At 61.8% G+C, this 12,462-nt stretch overlaps 1 protein-coding gene across 1 annotated transcript in view; it reads right to left on the minus strand.

Moving 5' to 3' along the window:
* The window catches only part of LOC142404214 (uncharacterized), a 21,521-nt gene continuing 9,059 nt past the window's right edge, over positions 1 to 12,462 (minus strand). Inside the window, exons 6-9 of the mRNA XM_075490717.1 lie at positions 12,021 to 12,115; positions 7,623 to 7,793; positions 4,266 to 4,398; positions 1 to 164 (exon numbers count right to left, since the gene is read on the minus strand). Coding sequence (XP_075346832.1) covers positions 34 to 164; positions 4,266 to 4,398; positions 7,623 to 7,793; positions 12,021 to 12,115 — 530 coding nt within the window. The 3' untranslated portion in view covers positions 1 to 33. The remainder of the gene's footprint in view (positions 165 to 4,265; positions 4,399 to 7,622; positions 7,794 to 12,020; positions 12,116 to 12,462) is intronic.

Consider the following 12,462-nt stretch of genomic DNA (forward strand, 5'->3'; position numbering starts at 1 on the left):
GGGTTACTGGGAGTTACTGGGGGTTACTGGGGGTTACTGGGGGGTCCTCACCTTGATGGAGATGACGAAGTGGCCGCCGTTGCGCAGGAAGTTGTGGGCGTTGAGGGCCACGATGCGCGTCTGGTCCGGCTGCGCCACGTCCGCAAAGATCACGTCCACCATGCCTGGGGGGACCCCCACCTCAGCGGCACCCCAAAACCCCCCGACCTCCCCCGGGGCACCCCAAAACCTCCCGATCCCCCTCGGGGCACCCCAAAACCCCTCCAACCCCCCCGGGGACCCCAAAACCCTCCTGACCCCCCCCAGGCACCCCAAAACCCCCAGACCCCCCCTCAGGGCACCCCAAAACCCCCCGACCCCCCCTGGGGCACCCCTAAATCCCACTGACCCCCCCCCGGGGCACCCCAAAACCCCCCAACCCCCCCCGGGGACCCCTAAATCCCACGGACCCCCCCCGGGGACCCCAAAATCCCACTGACCCCCCCAAGGGCACCCCAAAACCCCCCGACCCCCCTCGGGGCACCCTAAATCCCACAGACCCCCCCGGGGCACCCCAAAATCCCACTGACCCCCCAAGGGCACCCCAAAACCCCTCCAACCCCCCCGGGGACCCCAAAACCCTCCTGACCCCCCCCAGGCACCCCCAAAACCCCCAGACCCCGCCCCGGGGACCCCTAAATCCCACGAACCCCCCCGGGGCACCCCCAAATCCCACGGACCCCCCCCCGGGGCACCCCAAAATCCACTGACCCCCCCCGGGCACCCCAAAATCCCAGCGACCCCCCCCCCCCCGCGGGCACCCCAAAACCTCGCTGACCCCCCCCGGGCACCCCAAAACCCCACGGACCCCTCCGGGGCACCCCAAAATCCCACGACCCCCCCAAGGGCACCCCAAAACCCCCACTGACCCCCCCGGGGCACCCCAAAACCCCCCCGACCTCCCCAAAACCCCACCGACCTCCCCAGGGTACCCCAAAACCCCGCTGACCCCCCCCGGGCACCCCAAATCCCAGCGACCCCCCCTGGGGCACCCCAAAACCCCACTGACACCGCCCCGGGCACCCCAAAACCCTGCTGACCCTCCCGGGCACCCCGAACCCCCCCCCCCACCCCCCCCGGGGACCCCAAAACCCCTCCGACCCCCCCCCCCCAGGGCACCCCAAAATCAGGGGCACCCTAAAACCCCGCTGACCCCCCCCGGGCACCCCAAAATCAGGGGCACCCCCAAATCCCTGCTCTACCTCCCAGGACCCCCAAAATTCTCCTCCAGGACCCCCAGAGCACCCCGAAACCCGCGGGGGGGTGCCCTGAAGCCCCTCCACACCCCAAAGCCCCCCCAAAAACTGCATCCAGAAGGTCTGGGACCCCAAAATAGGTCACCAGGACCTGCCCAGACCCCCCCCCGAACCCCAAAACAGCCCCCGAACCCCCAAAGCGCCTCAAGAACCCCAAAACCACCTCAAGGACCTCTCTGAGATACCTCGAGGGGCCTCCAGACCTTCTCCTGAACCTCCAAACCACCATGAGGAACCCCAAGAACTTCTCCTACACCTTCCAAAGACCCCCAAGTTCTTCTCCAGGACCACCAAGACACCCCAAAACCCACCTCAGATCTCCACAGCACCCAAAACCACCTCAAGAACCTCTCTCGGGTACCTCAAGGTTCCTCCAGACCTTCTCCTGAACCTCCAAACCACCATGAGGAACCCCAAGAACTTCTCCTACACCTTCAAAGACCCCCAAGTTCTTCTCCAGGACCACCAAGACACCCCAAAACCCACCTCAGATCTCCACAGCACCCAAAACCACCTCAAGAACCTCTCTCGGGTACCTCCAGGTGGCTCCAGACCTTCTCCCAGACCTCCAAACCACCATGAGGAACCCCAAGAACTTCTCCTACACCTTCCAAAGACCCCCAAGTTCTTCTCCAGGACCACCAAGACACCCCAAAACCCACCTCAGATCTCCACAGCACCCAAAACCACCTCAAGAACCCTCTCTCGGGTACCTCAAGGTTCCTCCAGACCTTCTCCTGAACCTCCAAACCACCATGAGGAACCCCAAGAGCTTCTCCTACACCTTCCAAAGACCCCCAAGTTCTTCTCTAGGACCACCAAGACACCCCAAAACCCACCTCAGATCTCCACAACACCCAAAACCACCTCAAGAACCTCTCTCGGGTACCTCAAGGTTCCTCCAGACCTTCTCCTGAACCTCCAAACCACCATGAGGAACCCCAAGAGCTTCTCCTACACCTTCCAAAGACCCCCAAGTTCTTCTCTAGGACCACCAAAACACCCCAAAACCCACCTCAGATCTCCACAACACCCAAAACCACCTCAAGAACCTCTCTCGGGTACCTCAGGTTCCTCCAGACCTTCTCCTGAACCTCCAAACCACCATGAGGAACCCCAAGAGCTTCTCCTACACCTTCCAAAGACCCCCAAGTTCTTCTCCAGGACCACCAAAACACCCCAAAACCCACCTCAGATCTCCACAGCACCCAAAACCACCTCAAGAACCTCTCTCAGATACCTCAAGGGGCCTCCAGACCTTCTCCTGAACCTCCAAACCACCCTGAGGAACCCAAGAGCTTCTCCTACACCTTCCAAAGACCCCCAAGTTCTTCTCTAGGACCCCCAAAACAACCCAAAACCCACCTCAGATCTCCACAGCACCCAAAACCACCTCAAGAACCTCTCCCAAATACCTCAAGGTTCCTCCAGACCTTCTCCCAGACCTCCAAACCACCATGAGGAACCCCAAGAACTTCTCTTACAGCTTCCAAAGATCTCCAAGTTCTTCTCCAGGACCACCAAGACACCCCAAAACCCACCTCAGATCTCCACAGAACCCAAAACCACCTCAAGAACCTCTCTCAGATACCTCAAAGGGCCTCAACACCTTCTCCCAGACCTCCAAACCACCATGAGGAACCCCAAGAACTTCTCCTACACCTTCCAAAGACCCCCAAGTTCTTCTCTAGGACCACCAAAACACCCCAAAACCCACCTCAGATCTCCACAACACCCAAAACCACCTCAAGGACTTCTCCCAAATACCTCAAGGTTCCTCCAGACCTTCTCCCAGACCTCCAAACCACCATGAGGAACCCCAAGAACTTCTCCTACACCTTCCAAAGACCCCCAAGTTCTTCTCCAGGACCACCAAGACACCCCAAAACCCACCTCAGATCTCCACAGCACCCAAAACCACCTCAAGAACCTCTCTCGGGTACCTCAAGGTTCCTCCAGACCTTCTCCTGAACCTCCAAACCACCCTGAGGAACCCCAAGAGCTTCTCCTACGCCTTCCAAAGACCCCCAAGTTCTTCTCTAGGACCACCAAGACACCCCAAAACCCACCTCAGATCTCCACAACACCCAAAACCACCTCAAGAACCTCTCTCGGGTACCTCAAGGTTCCTCCAGGCCTTCTCCTGAACCTCCAAAACACCATGAGGAACCCCAAGAGCTTCTCCTACACCTTCCAAAGACCCCCAAGTTCTTCTCTAGGACCACCAAAACACCCCAAAACCCACCTCAGATCTCCACAACACCCAAAACCACCTCAAGAACCTCTCTCGGGTACCTCAAGGTTCCTCCAGACCTTCTCCTGAACCTCCAAACCACCATGAGGAACCCCAAGAGCTTCTCCTACACCTTCCAAAGACCCCCAAGTTCTTCTCCAGGACCACCAAAACACCCCAAAACCCACCTCAGATCTCCACAGCACCCAAAACCACCTCAAGAACCTCTCTCAGATACCTCAAGGGGCCTCCAGACCTTCTCCCAGACCTCCAAACCACCCTGAGGAACCCCAAGAGCTTCTCCTACACCTTCCAAAGACCCCCAAGTTCTTCTCCAGGACCCCCAAAACACCCCAAAACCCACCTCAGATCTCCACAGCACCCAAAACCACCTCAAGAACCTCTCTCAGATACCTCAAGGGGCCTCCAGACCTTCTCCTGAACCTCCAAACCACCCTGAGGAACCCCAAGAGCTTCTCCTACACCTTCCAAAGACCCCCAAGTTCTTCTCTAGGACCCCCAAAACAACCCAAAACCCACCTCAGATCTCCACAGCACCCAAAACCACCTCAAGAACCTCTCCCAAATACCTCAAGGTTCCTCCAGACCTTCTCCCAGACCTCCAAACCACCATGAGGAACCCCAAGAACTTCTCTTACAGCTTCCAAAGACCCCCAAGTTCTTCTCCAGGACCTCCGACCACCCCTGGGACCTCCTGGACCTCCACCCCGACTCACCAATGAGCATGCGGTACTTGTGGGGGTGCCGGGCGTCCTCGATGATGGGGATGACGTTGGTCCTTTTCTTGGCCACGTTGATGAGGTCACGGCCCGAGCGATGCGAGAACTCCACGGCGTAGACCAGCCCCTCCTGGGGACGGGGACAGGGAGGTCACCCCACCGCCGTGGTCCACCAGGTGGAGAACATCTCCAGGGACATGGTGCCACCACCCATGGGGACATCCCGTGGTCCTCAAGGTGGAGAACATCTCCAGGGACATGGAGTCACCACCCATGGGGACATCCCGAGGTGGAGAACATCTCCAGGGACATGGTGCCACCACCCATGGGGACATCCCGTGGTCCTCAAGGTGGAGAACATCTCCAGGGACATGGTGCCACCACCCATGGGGACATCCCGTGGTCCCCGAGGTGGAGAACATCTCCAGGGACATGGTGCCACCACCCATGGGGACGTCCCGTGGTCCCCGAGGTGGAGAACATCTCCAGGGACATGGAGCCACCACCCATGGGGACATCCCGTGGTCCCCCAGGTGGAGAACATCTCCAGGGACATGGTGCCACCACTCATGGGGACATCCTATGGTCCTCAAGGTGGAGAACATCTCCAGGGACATGGTGCCACCACCCATGGGGACATCCCGTGGTCCCCGAGGTGGAGAACATCTCCAGGGACATGGTGCCACCACCCATGGGGACATCCCGTGGTCCCCGAGGTGGAGAACATCTCCAGGGACATGGAGCCACCACCCATGGGGACATCCCGTGGTCCCCGAGGTGGAGAACATCTCCAAGGACATGGTGCCACCACCCATGGGACATCCCGTGGTACCCGAGGTGGAGAACATCTCCAGGACATGGAGCCACCACCCATGGGGACATCCCGTGGTCCCCGAGGTGGAGAACATCTCCAGGGACATGGAGCCACAACCCATGGGGACATCCCTGGGGTCCTCAAGGTGGAGAACATCTCCAGGGACATGGTGCCACCACCCATGGGGACATCCCGTGGTCCCCGAGGTGGAGAACATCTCCAGGGACATGGAGCCACCACCCATGGGGACATCCCGTGGTCCCCGAGGTGGAGAACATCTCCAGGGACATGGAGCCACCACCCATGGGGACATCCCGTGGTCCCCGAGGTGGAGAACATCTCCAGGGACATGGAGCCACCACCCATGGGGACATCCCTGGGGTCCTCAAGGTGGAGAACATCTCCAGGGACATGGAGCCACCACCCATGGGGACATCCCGTGGTCCCCGAGGTGGAGAACATCTCCAGGGACATGGAGCCAACACCCATGGGGACATCCCTGGGGTCCTCAAGGTGGAAAACATCTCCGGGGACATGGTGCCACCACCCATGGGGACATCCCGTGGTCCCCGAGGTGGAGAACATCTCCAGGGACATGGTGCCACCACCCATGGGGACATCCCATGGTCCCCGAGGTGGAGAACATCTCCAGGGACATGGTGCCACCACCCATGGGGACATCCCGTGGTCCCCGAGGTGGAGAACATCTCCAGGGACATGGTGCCACAACCCATGGGGACATCCCTGGGGTCCTCAAGGTGGAGAACATCTCCAGGGACATGGAGCCAACACCCATGGGACATGCCGTGGTCCCCCAGGTGGAGAACATCTCCAGGGAAATGGAGCCACCACCCATGGGGACATCCCGTGGTCCCCGAGGTGGAGAACATCTCCAGGGACATGGTGCCACCACCCATGGGGACATCCCTGGGGTCCCCGAGGTGGAGAACATCTCCAGGGACATGGTGCCACCACTCATGGGGACATCCTATGGTCCTCAAGGTGGAGAACATCTCCAGGGACATGGTGCCACCACCCATGGGGACATCCCGTGGTCCCCGAGGTGGAGAACATCTCCAGGTGCCACCTCCAAGTTCTCCTAGGAGCTCGATGACCCCACCCTCGTGTCCCCTCACCCCACGGTGACGTCCCCATGGGTCACAGGGCCACCCCGTGTCCCCACGTCCCACCACCACCATGACAACGTCCCCAAAGGCCCCCAGCAATGTTCTCAAGAACATGGTGGTGCCACCTCCAAGTTCTCCTAGGAGCTCGATGACCCCACCCTCATGTCCCCTCACCCCCCGGTGACGTCCCCATGGGCTCACAGGGCCACCCCGTGTCCCCACGTCCCACCACCACCATAACAACGTCCCCAAAGGCCCCCAGCGATGTTCTCAAGAACATGGAGGTGCCACCTCCAAGTTCTCCTAGGAGCTTGATGACCCCATCCTTGTGTCCCCTCACCCCAGGACCCCACGGTGACGTCCCCATGGGCTCACAGGGCCACCCCGTGTCCCCGCGTCCCACCACCACCATGACAACGTCCTCAAAGACCCTCAAAGACGTTCTCAAGAACATGGAGGTGCCACCTCCAAGTTCTCCTAGGAGCTCGATGACCCCACCCTCGTGTCCCCTCACCCCACGGTGACGTCCCCATGGGCTCACAGGGCCACCTCCATGTCCCCGTGTCCCACCACCACCATGACAACGTCCTCAAAGACCCTCAGTGATGTTCTCAAGAACATGGAGGTGCCACCTCCAAGTTCTCCTAAGACCCTGATGACCCCACCCTCGTCTCCCCTCACCCCCCGGTGACGTCCCCATGGGCTCACAGGGCCACCCCGTGTCCCCACGTCCCACCACCACCGTGACAACGTCCCCAAAGGCCCCCAGCGATGTTCTCAAGAACATGGTGGTGCCACCTCCAAGTTCTCCTAGGAGCTCGATGACCCCACCCTCGTGTCCCCTCACCCCAGGACCCCACGGTGACGTCCCCATGGGCTCACAGGGCCACCCCGTGTCCCCACATCCCACCACCACCACGACAACGGCCCCAAAGGCCCTCAGTGATGTTCTCAAGAACATGGTGGTGCCACCTCCAAGTTCTCCTAAGACCCTGATGACCCCACCCTCGTGTCCCCTCACCCCAGGACCCCACGGTGACGTCCCCATGGGCTCACAGGGCCACCCCGTGTCCCCACGTCCCACCACCACCACGACAACGTCCCCAAAGGCCCCCAGCGATGTTCTCAAGAACATGGTGGTGCCACCTCCAAGTTCTCCTAAGACCCTGATGACCCCACCCTTGTGTCCCCTCACCCCAGGACCCCACGGTGACGTCCCCATGGGCTCACAGGGCCACCCCGTGTCCCCACGTCCCACCACCACCACGACAACGGCCCCAAAGGCCCCCAGCGATGTTCTCAAGAACATGGTGGTGCCACCTCCAAGTTCTCCTAGGAGCTTGATGACCCCATCCTTGTGTCCCCTCACCCCCCGGTGACGTCCCCATGGGTGCGGTGGCCCCGCGTCCTTACCGGCCCCACGATGTCGGAGACGTGGGACACGGTTGTCCCCGAGGCGGCGCCCAGGTAGAGGACCTTCGTCCCCGGCCGGATGTGGATCTGGTCGATGCCACCCAAGATGGCGGCCGCCAACTTGGAGCGGAAGGGGTTCCAGGCGCGGTATTCGACCTTGGCGTCGCCGTCCTGGGGACAAGGGACACCGGGGGACACGTCACCCGCCGGCTGGGACACCCCATGGGCACCCACAGCCTCCCAGTAACACCAGTGCCACCTCCCAGTAACACCAGTGCTCCCAGTATGGAGCTTGAGAAGGTCCCGGTGATGTCCTCAAGATGGTGACACCAAGCTTGGGGACAAGGGACACCGGGGGACACGTCACCCGCCGGCTGGGACACCCTGTGGACACCCACAGTCTCCCAGTAACACCAGTACCACCTCCCAGTAAGACCAGTGCCACCAGTGCCACCTCCCAGTGCTCCCAGTATGGAGCTTGAGAAGGTCCCGGCGATGTTCTCAAGATGGTGACACCAAGCTTGGGGACAAGGGACACCGGGGGACACGTCACCCGCCGGCTGGGACACCCCATGGGCACCCACAGCCTCCCAGTAACACCAGTGCCACCTCCCAGTAACACCAGTAACACCAGTGCCACCTCCCAGTGCTCCCAGTATGGAGCTTGAGAAGGTCCCGGTGATGTTCTCAAGATGGTGACACAAAGCTTGGGGACAAGGGACACCGGGGGACACGTCACCCGCCGGCTGGGACACCCCGTGGGCACCCACAGCCTCCCAGTAACACCAGTGCCACCTCCCGGTGCTCCCAGTATGGAGCTTGAGAAGGTCCTGGTGATGTCCTCAAGATGGTGACACCAAGCTTGGGGACAAGGGACACCGGGGGACACGTCACCCGCCGGCTGGGACACCCCATGGGCACCCACAGCCTCCCAGTAACACCAGTGCCACCTCCCAGTAACACCAGTGCTCCCAGTATGGAGCTTGAGAAGGTCCCGGTGATGTTCTCAAGATGGTGACACCAAGCTTGGGGACAAGGGACACCGGGGGACACGTCACCCACCGGCTGGGACACCCTATGGACACCCACAGCCTCCCAGTAACACCAGTGCCACCTCCCAGTAACACCAGTACCACCTCCCAGTGCTCCCAGTGCTCCCAGTATGGAGCTTGAGAAGGTCCCGGTGATGTTCTCAAGATGGTGACACCAAGCTTGGGGACAAGGGACACCGGGGGACACGTCACCCGCCGGCTGGGACACCCCGTGGACACCCACAGCCTCCCAGTAACACCAGTGCCACCTCCCAGTAAGACCAGTGCCACCAGTGCCACCTCCCAGTGCTCCCAGTATGGAGCTTGAGAAGGTCCTGGTGATGTCCTCAAGATGGTGACACCAAGCTTGGGGACAAGGGACACCGGGGAACACGTCACCCATTGGCTGGGACACCCCGTGGACACCCACAGCCTCCCAGTAACACCAGTGCCACCTCCCAGTAACACCAGTGCCACCAGTGCCACCTCCCAGTGCTCCCAGTATGGAGCTTGAGAAGGTCCCGGTGATGTCCTCAAGATGGTGACACCAAGCTTGGGGACAAGGGACACCGGGGGACACGTCACCCGCCGGCTGGGACACCCCATGGGCACCCACAGCCTCCCAGTAACACCAGTGCCACCTCCCAGTAAGACCAGTGCCACCTCCCAGTGCTCCCAGTGCTCCCAGTATGGAGCTTGAGAAGGTCCTGGTGATGTCCTCAAGATGGTGACACCAAGCTCGGGGACAAGGGACACTGGGGGACCCCCTATGGACACCCACAGCCTCCCAGTAAGACCAGTACCAGCTCCCAGTCAGACCAGTGCTCCCAGTATGGAGCTTGAGAAGATCCTGGTGGTCTTCTCTGCCTCTCCCAGTTGCCCCCAGTCCCTCCCAGTCCCCTCCCAGTGTCCCCCAATCCTCTCCCAGTGCCTCCTTATCCCATCCCAGTTACCTCCAGTTCCCTCCCAGTCCCCTCCCAGTTACCCCCAGTCCCTCCCAGTCCCTTCCCAGTTACCCCAGTGCCCTCCCAGTGCCTCCTTATCCCATCCCAGTTACCTCCAGTTCCCTCCCAGTCCCTTCCCAGTGCCTCCCAGTTACCCCCAGTCCCTCCCAGTCCCTTCCCAGTTACCCCAGTGCCCTCCCAGTGCCTCCTTATCCCAATCCAGTTACCGCCAGTTCCCTCCCAATCCCCTCCCAGTGCCTCCCAGTTACCCCCAGTCCCTCCCAGTCCCTTTCCAGTTACCTCCAGTTCCCTCCCAATCCCCTCCCAGTGCCTCCCAGTTACCCCCAGTCCCTCCCAGTCCCTTCCCAGTTACCCCAGTGCCCTCCCAGTGCCTCCTTATCCCATCCCAGTTACCGCCAGTTCCCTCCCAATCCCCTCCCAGTGCCTCCCAGTTACCCCCAGTCCCTCCCAGTCCCTTCCCAGTTACCCCAGTGCCCTCCCAGTGCCTCCTTATCCCATCCCAGTTACCTCCAGTTCCCTCCCAGTCCCTTCCCAGTGCCTCCCAGTTACCCCCAGTCCCTCCCAGTGCCTCCCAGTCCCTTCCCAGTTACCCCAGTGCCCTCCCAGTGCCTCCTTATCCCATCCCAGTTACCTCCAGTTCCCTCCCAGTCCCTTCCCAGTGCCTCCCAGTTACCCCCAGTCCCTCCCAGTGCCTCCCAGTCCCTTCCCAGTTACCCCAGTGCCCTCCCAGTGCCTCCTTATCCCATCCCAGTTACCTCCAGTTCCCTCCCAGTCCCCTCCCAGTGCCTCCCAGTCCCTTCCCAGTTACCCCAGTGCCCTCCCAGTGCCTCCTTATCCCATCCCAGTTACCTCCAGTTCCCTCCCAGTCCCTTCCCAGTGCCTCCCAGTTACCCCCAGTCCCTCCCAGTGCCTCCCAGTCCCTTCCCAGTTACCCCAGTGCCCTCCCAGTGCCTCCTTATCCCATCCCAGTTACCTCCAGTTCCCTCCCAGTCCCTTCCCAGTGCCTCCCAGTTACCCCCAGTCCCTCCCAGTGCCTCCCAGTCCCTTCCCAGTTACCCCAGTGCCCTCCCAGTGCCTCCTTATCCCATCCCAGTTACCTCCAGTTCCCTCCCAGTCCCCTCCCAGTGCCTCCCAGTCCCTTCCCAGTTACCCCAGTGCCCTCCCAGTGCCTCCTTATCCCATCCCAGTTACCTCCAGTTCCCTCCCAGTCCCTTCCCAGTGCCTCCCAGTTACCCCCAGTCCCTCCCAGTGCCTCCCAGTCCCTTTCCAGTTACCCCAGTTCCCTCCCAGTGCCTTCTTATCCCATCCCAGTTACCTCCAGTTCCCTCCCAGTGCCCTCCCCGTGCCTCCCAGTTACCCCCAGTCCCTCCCAGTGCCTCCCAGTCCCTTCCAGTTATCCCCAGTCCCTCCCAGTCCCCTCCCAGCAGCCCCCAGTCCTCTCCCAGTTACTCCCAGCGCCTCCCAGTTCCCTCCACCTCATTCTCATTTACTCCCAGTCCAATCCCAGTGCCTCCCAGTTATCCCCATCTCCCTCCCAGTGCCTCCCAGTCCCTTCCCAGTTACCCCCAGTGCCCTCCCAGTGTCTCCTAACCTTCCCTACTTCGCTCCCAGTGCCTCCCAGTCCCTTCCCAGTGCCTCCCAGTTCCCTCCAGTTCCCTCCCAGAGCCTCCCAGTTACCCCCACCTCCCTCCCAGTGCCTCCCAGTCCCTTCCCAGTTACCCCCAGTGCCCTCCCAGGGTCTCCTAACCTTCCCTACTTCACTCCCAGTGCCTCCCAGTCCCCTCCCAGTGCCTCCCAGTTCCCTCCCAGAGCCTCCCAGTTCCCTCCCAGAGCCTCCCAGTTCCCTCCCAGAGCCTCCCAGTTACCCCCACCCCCCTCCCAGTGCCTCCCAGTCCCTTCCCAGTTATCCCCAGTGCTCTCCCAGTGTCTCCTAACCTTCGCTACTTCACTCCCAGTGCCTCCCAGTCCCCTCCCAGTGCCTCCCAGTTCCCCCCATCTCCCTCCCAGTGCCTCCCAGTCCCTTCCCAGTTACCCCCAGTGCCCTCCCAGTGTCTCCTAACCTTCCCTACTTCACTCCCAGTGCCTCCCAGTCCCCTCCCAGTGCCTCCCAGTTACCTCCAGTCCCTACCCAGAGCCTCCCAGTTCCCTCCAGTCCCCTCCCAGTGCCTCCCAGTTACCCCCACCTCCCTCCCAGTGCCTCCCAGTCCCTTCCCAGTTACCCCCAGTGTCTCCTAACCTTCCCTACTTCACTCCCAGAGCCTCCCAGTTCCCTCCAGTTCCCTCCCAGTGCCTCCCAGGCCCCTCCCAGGCCCCCATAACCTTCCCCAATTCCCTCCCAGTGCCTCCTTCCCCCCTCCCAGTCCCTCCCAGTTCCTCCCAGTGCCTCCCAGTCCCCCCAGTACCTCCACGGAGATCCTCTTCTCCCCATAGACCGACTCCCCCGGCACCAGGTTGCGGGTGACCAGCGCGTCCTCCTTCCCCCGGCAGATGAACACCCCTGGGGGGGGCGGGATCTATGGGGCTGCCCCACAGAGCCCCCAGCCTGCCCCACAGAGCCCCCCGACCGCCCCATAGAGCCCCCGACCGCCCCACAGAGCCCTCCCACTGCCCCATAGAGCCCCCAGCCTGCCCCATAGAGCCCCTGACCGCCCCATAGAGCCCTCCCACTGCCCCATAGAGCCCCCCACCTGCCCCATAGAGCCCCCCGACCGCCCCATAGAGCCCCCCGACCGCCCCATAGAGCCCCTCAACCGCCCCATGGAGCCCTCCCACTGCCCCACAGAGCCCCCCACCTGCCCCATAAAGCCCCCCAACCGCCCCACAGAGCCCCCCAACCTGCCCTAT

Source organism: Mycteria americana, unplaced genomic scaffold (genome assembly GCF_035582795.1).
Source record: "Mycteria americana isolate JAX WOST 10 ecotype Jacksonville Zoo and Gardens unplaced genomic scaffold, USCA_MyAme_1.0 Scaffold_95, whole genome shotgun sequence".
In the NCBI taxonomy this organism is placed as follows: domain Eukaryota; kingdom Metazoa; phylum Chordata; class Aves; order Ciconiiformes; family Ciconiidae; genus Mycteria; species Mycteria americana.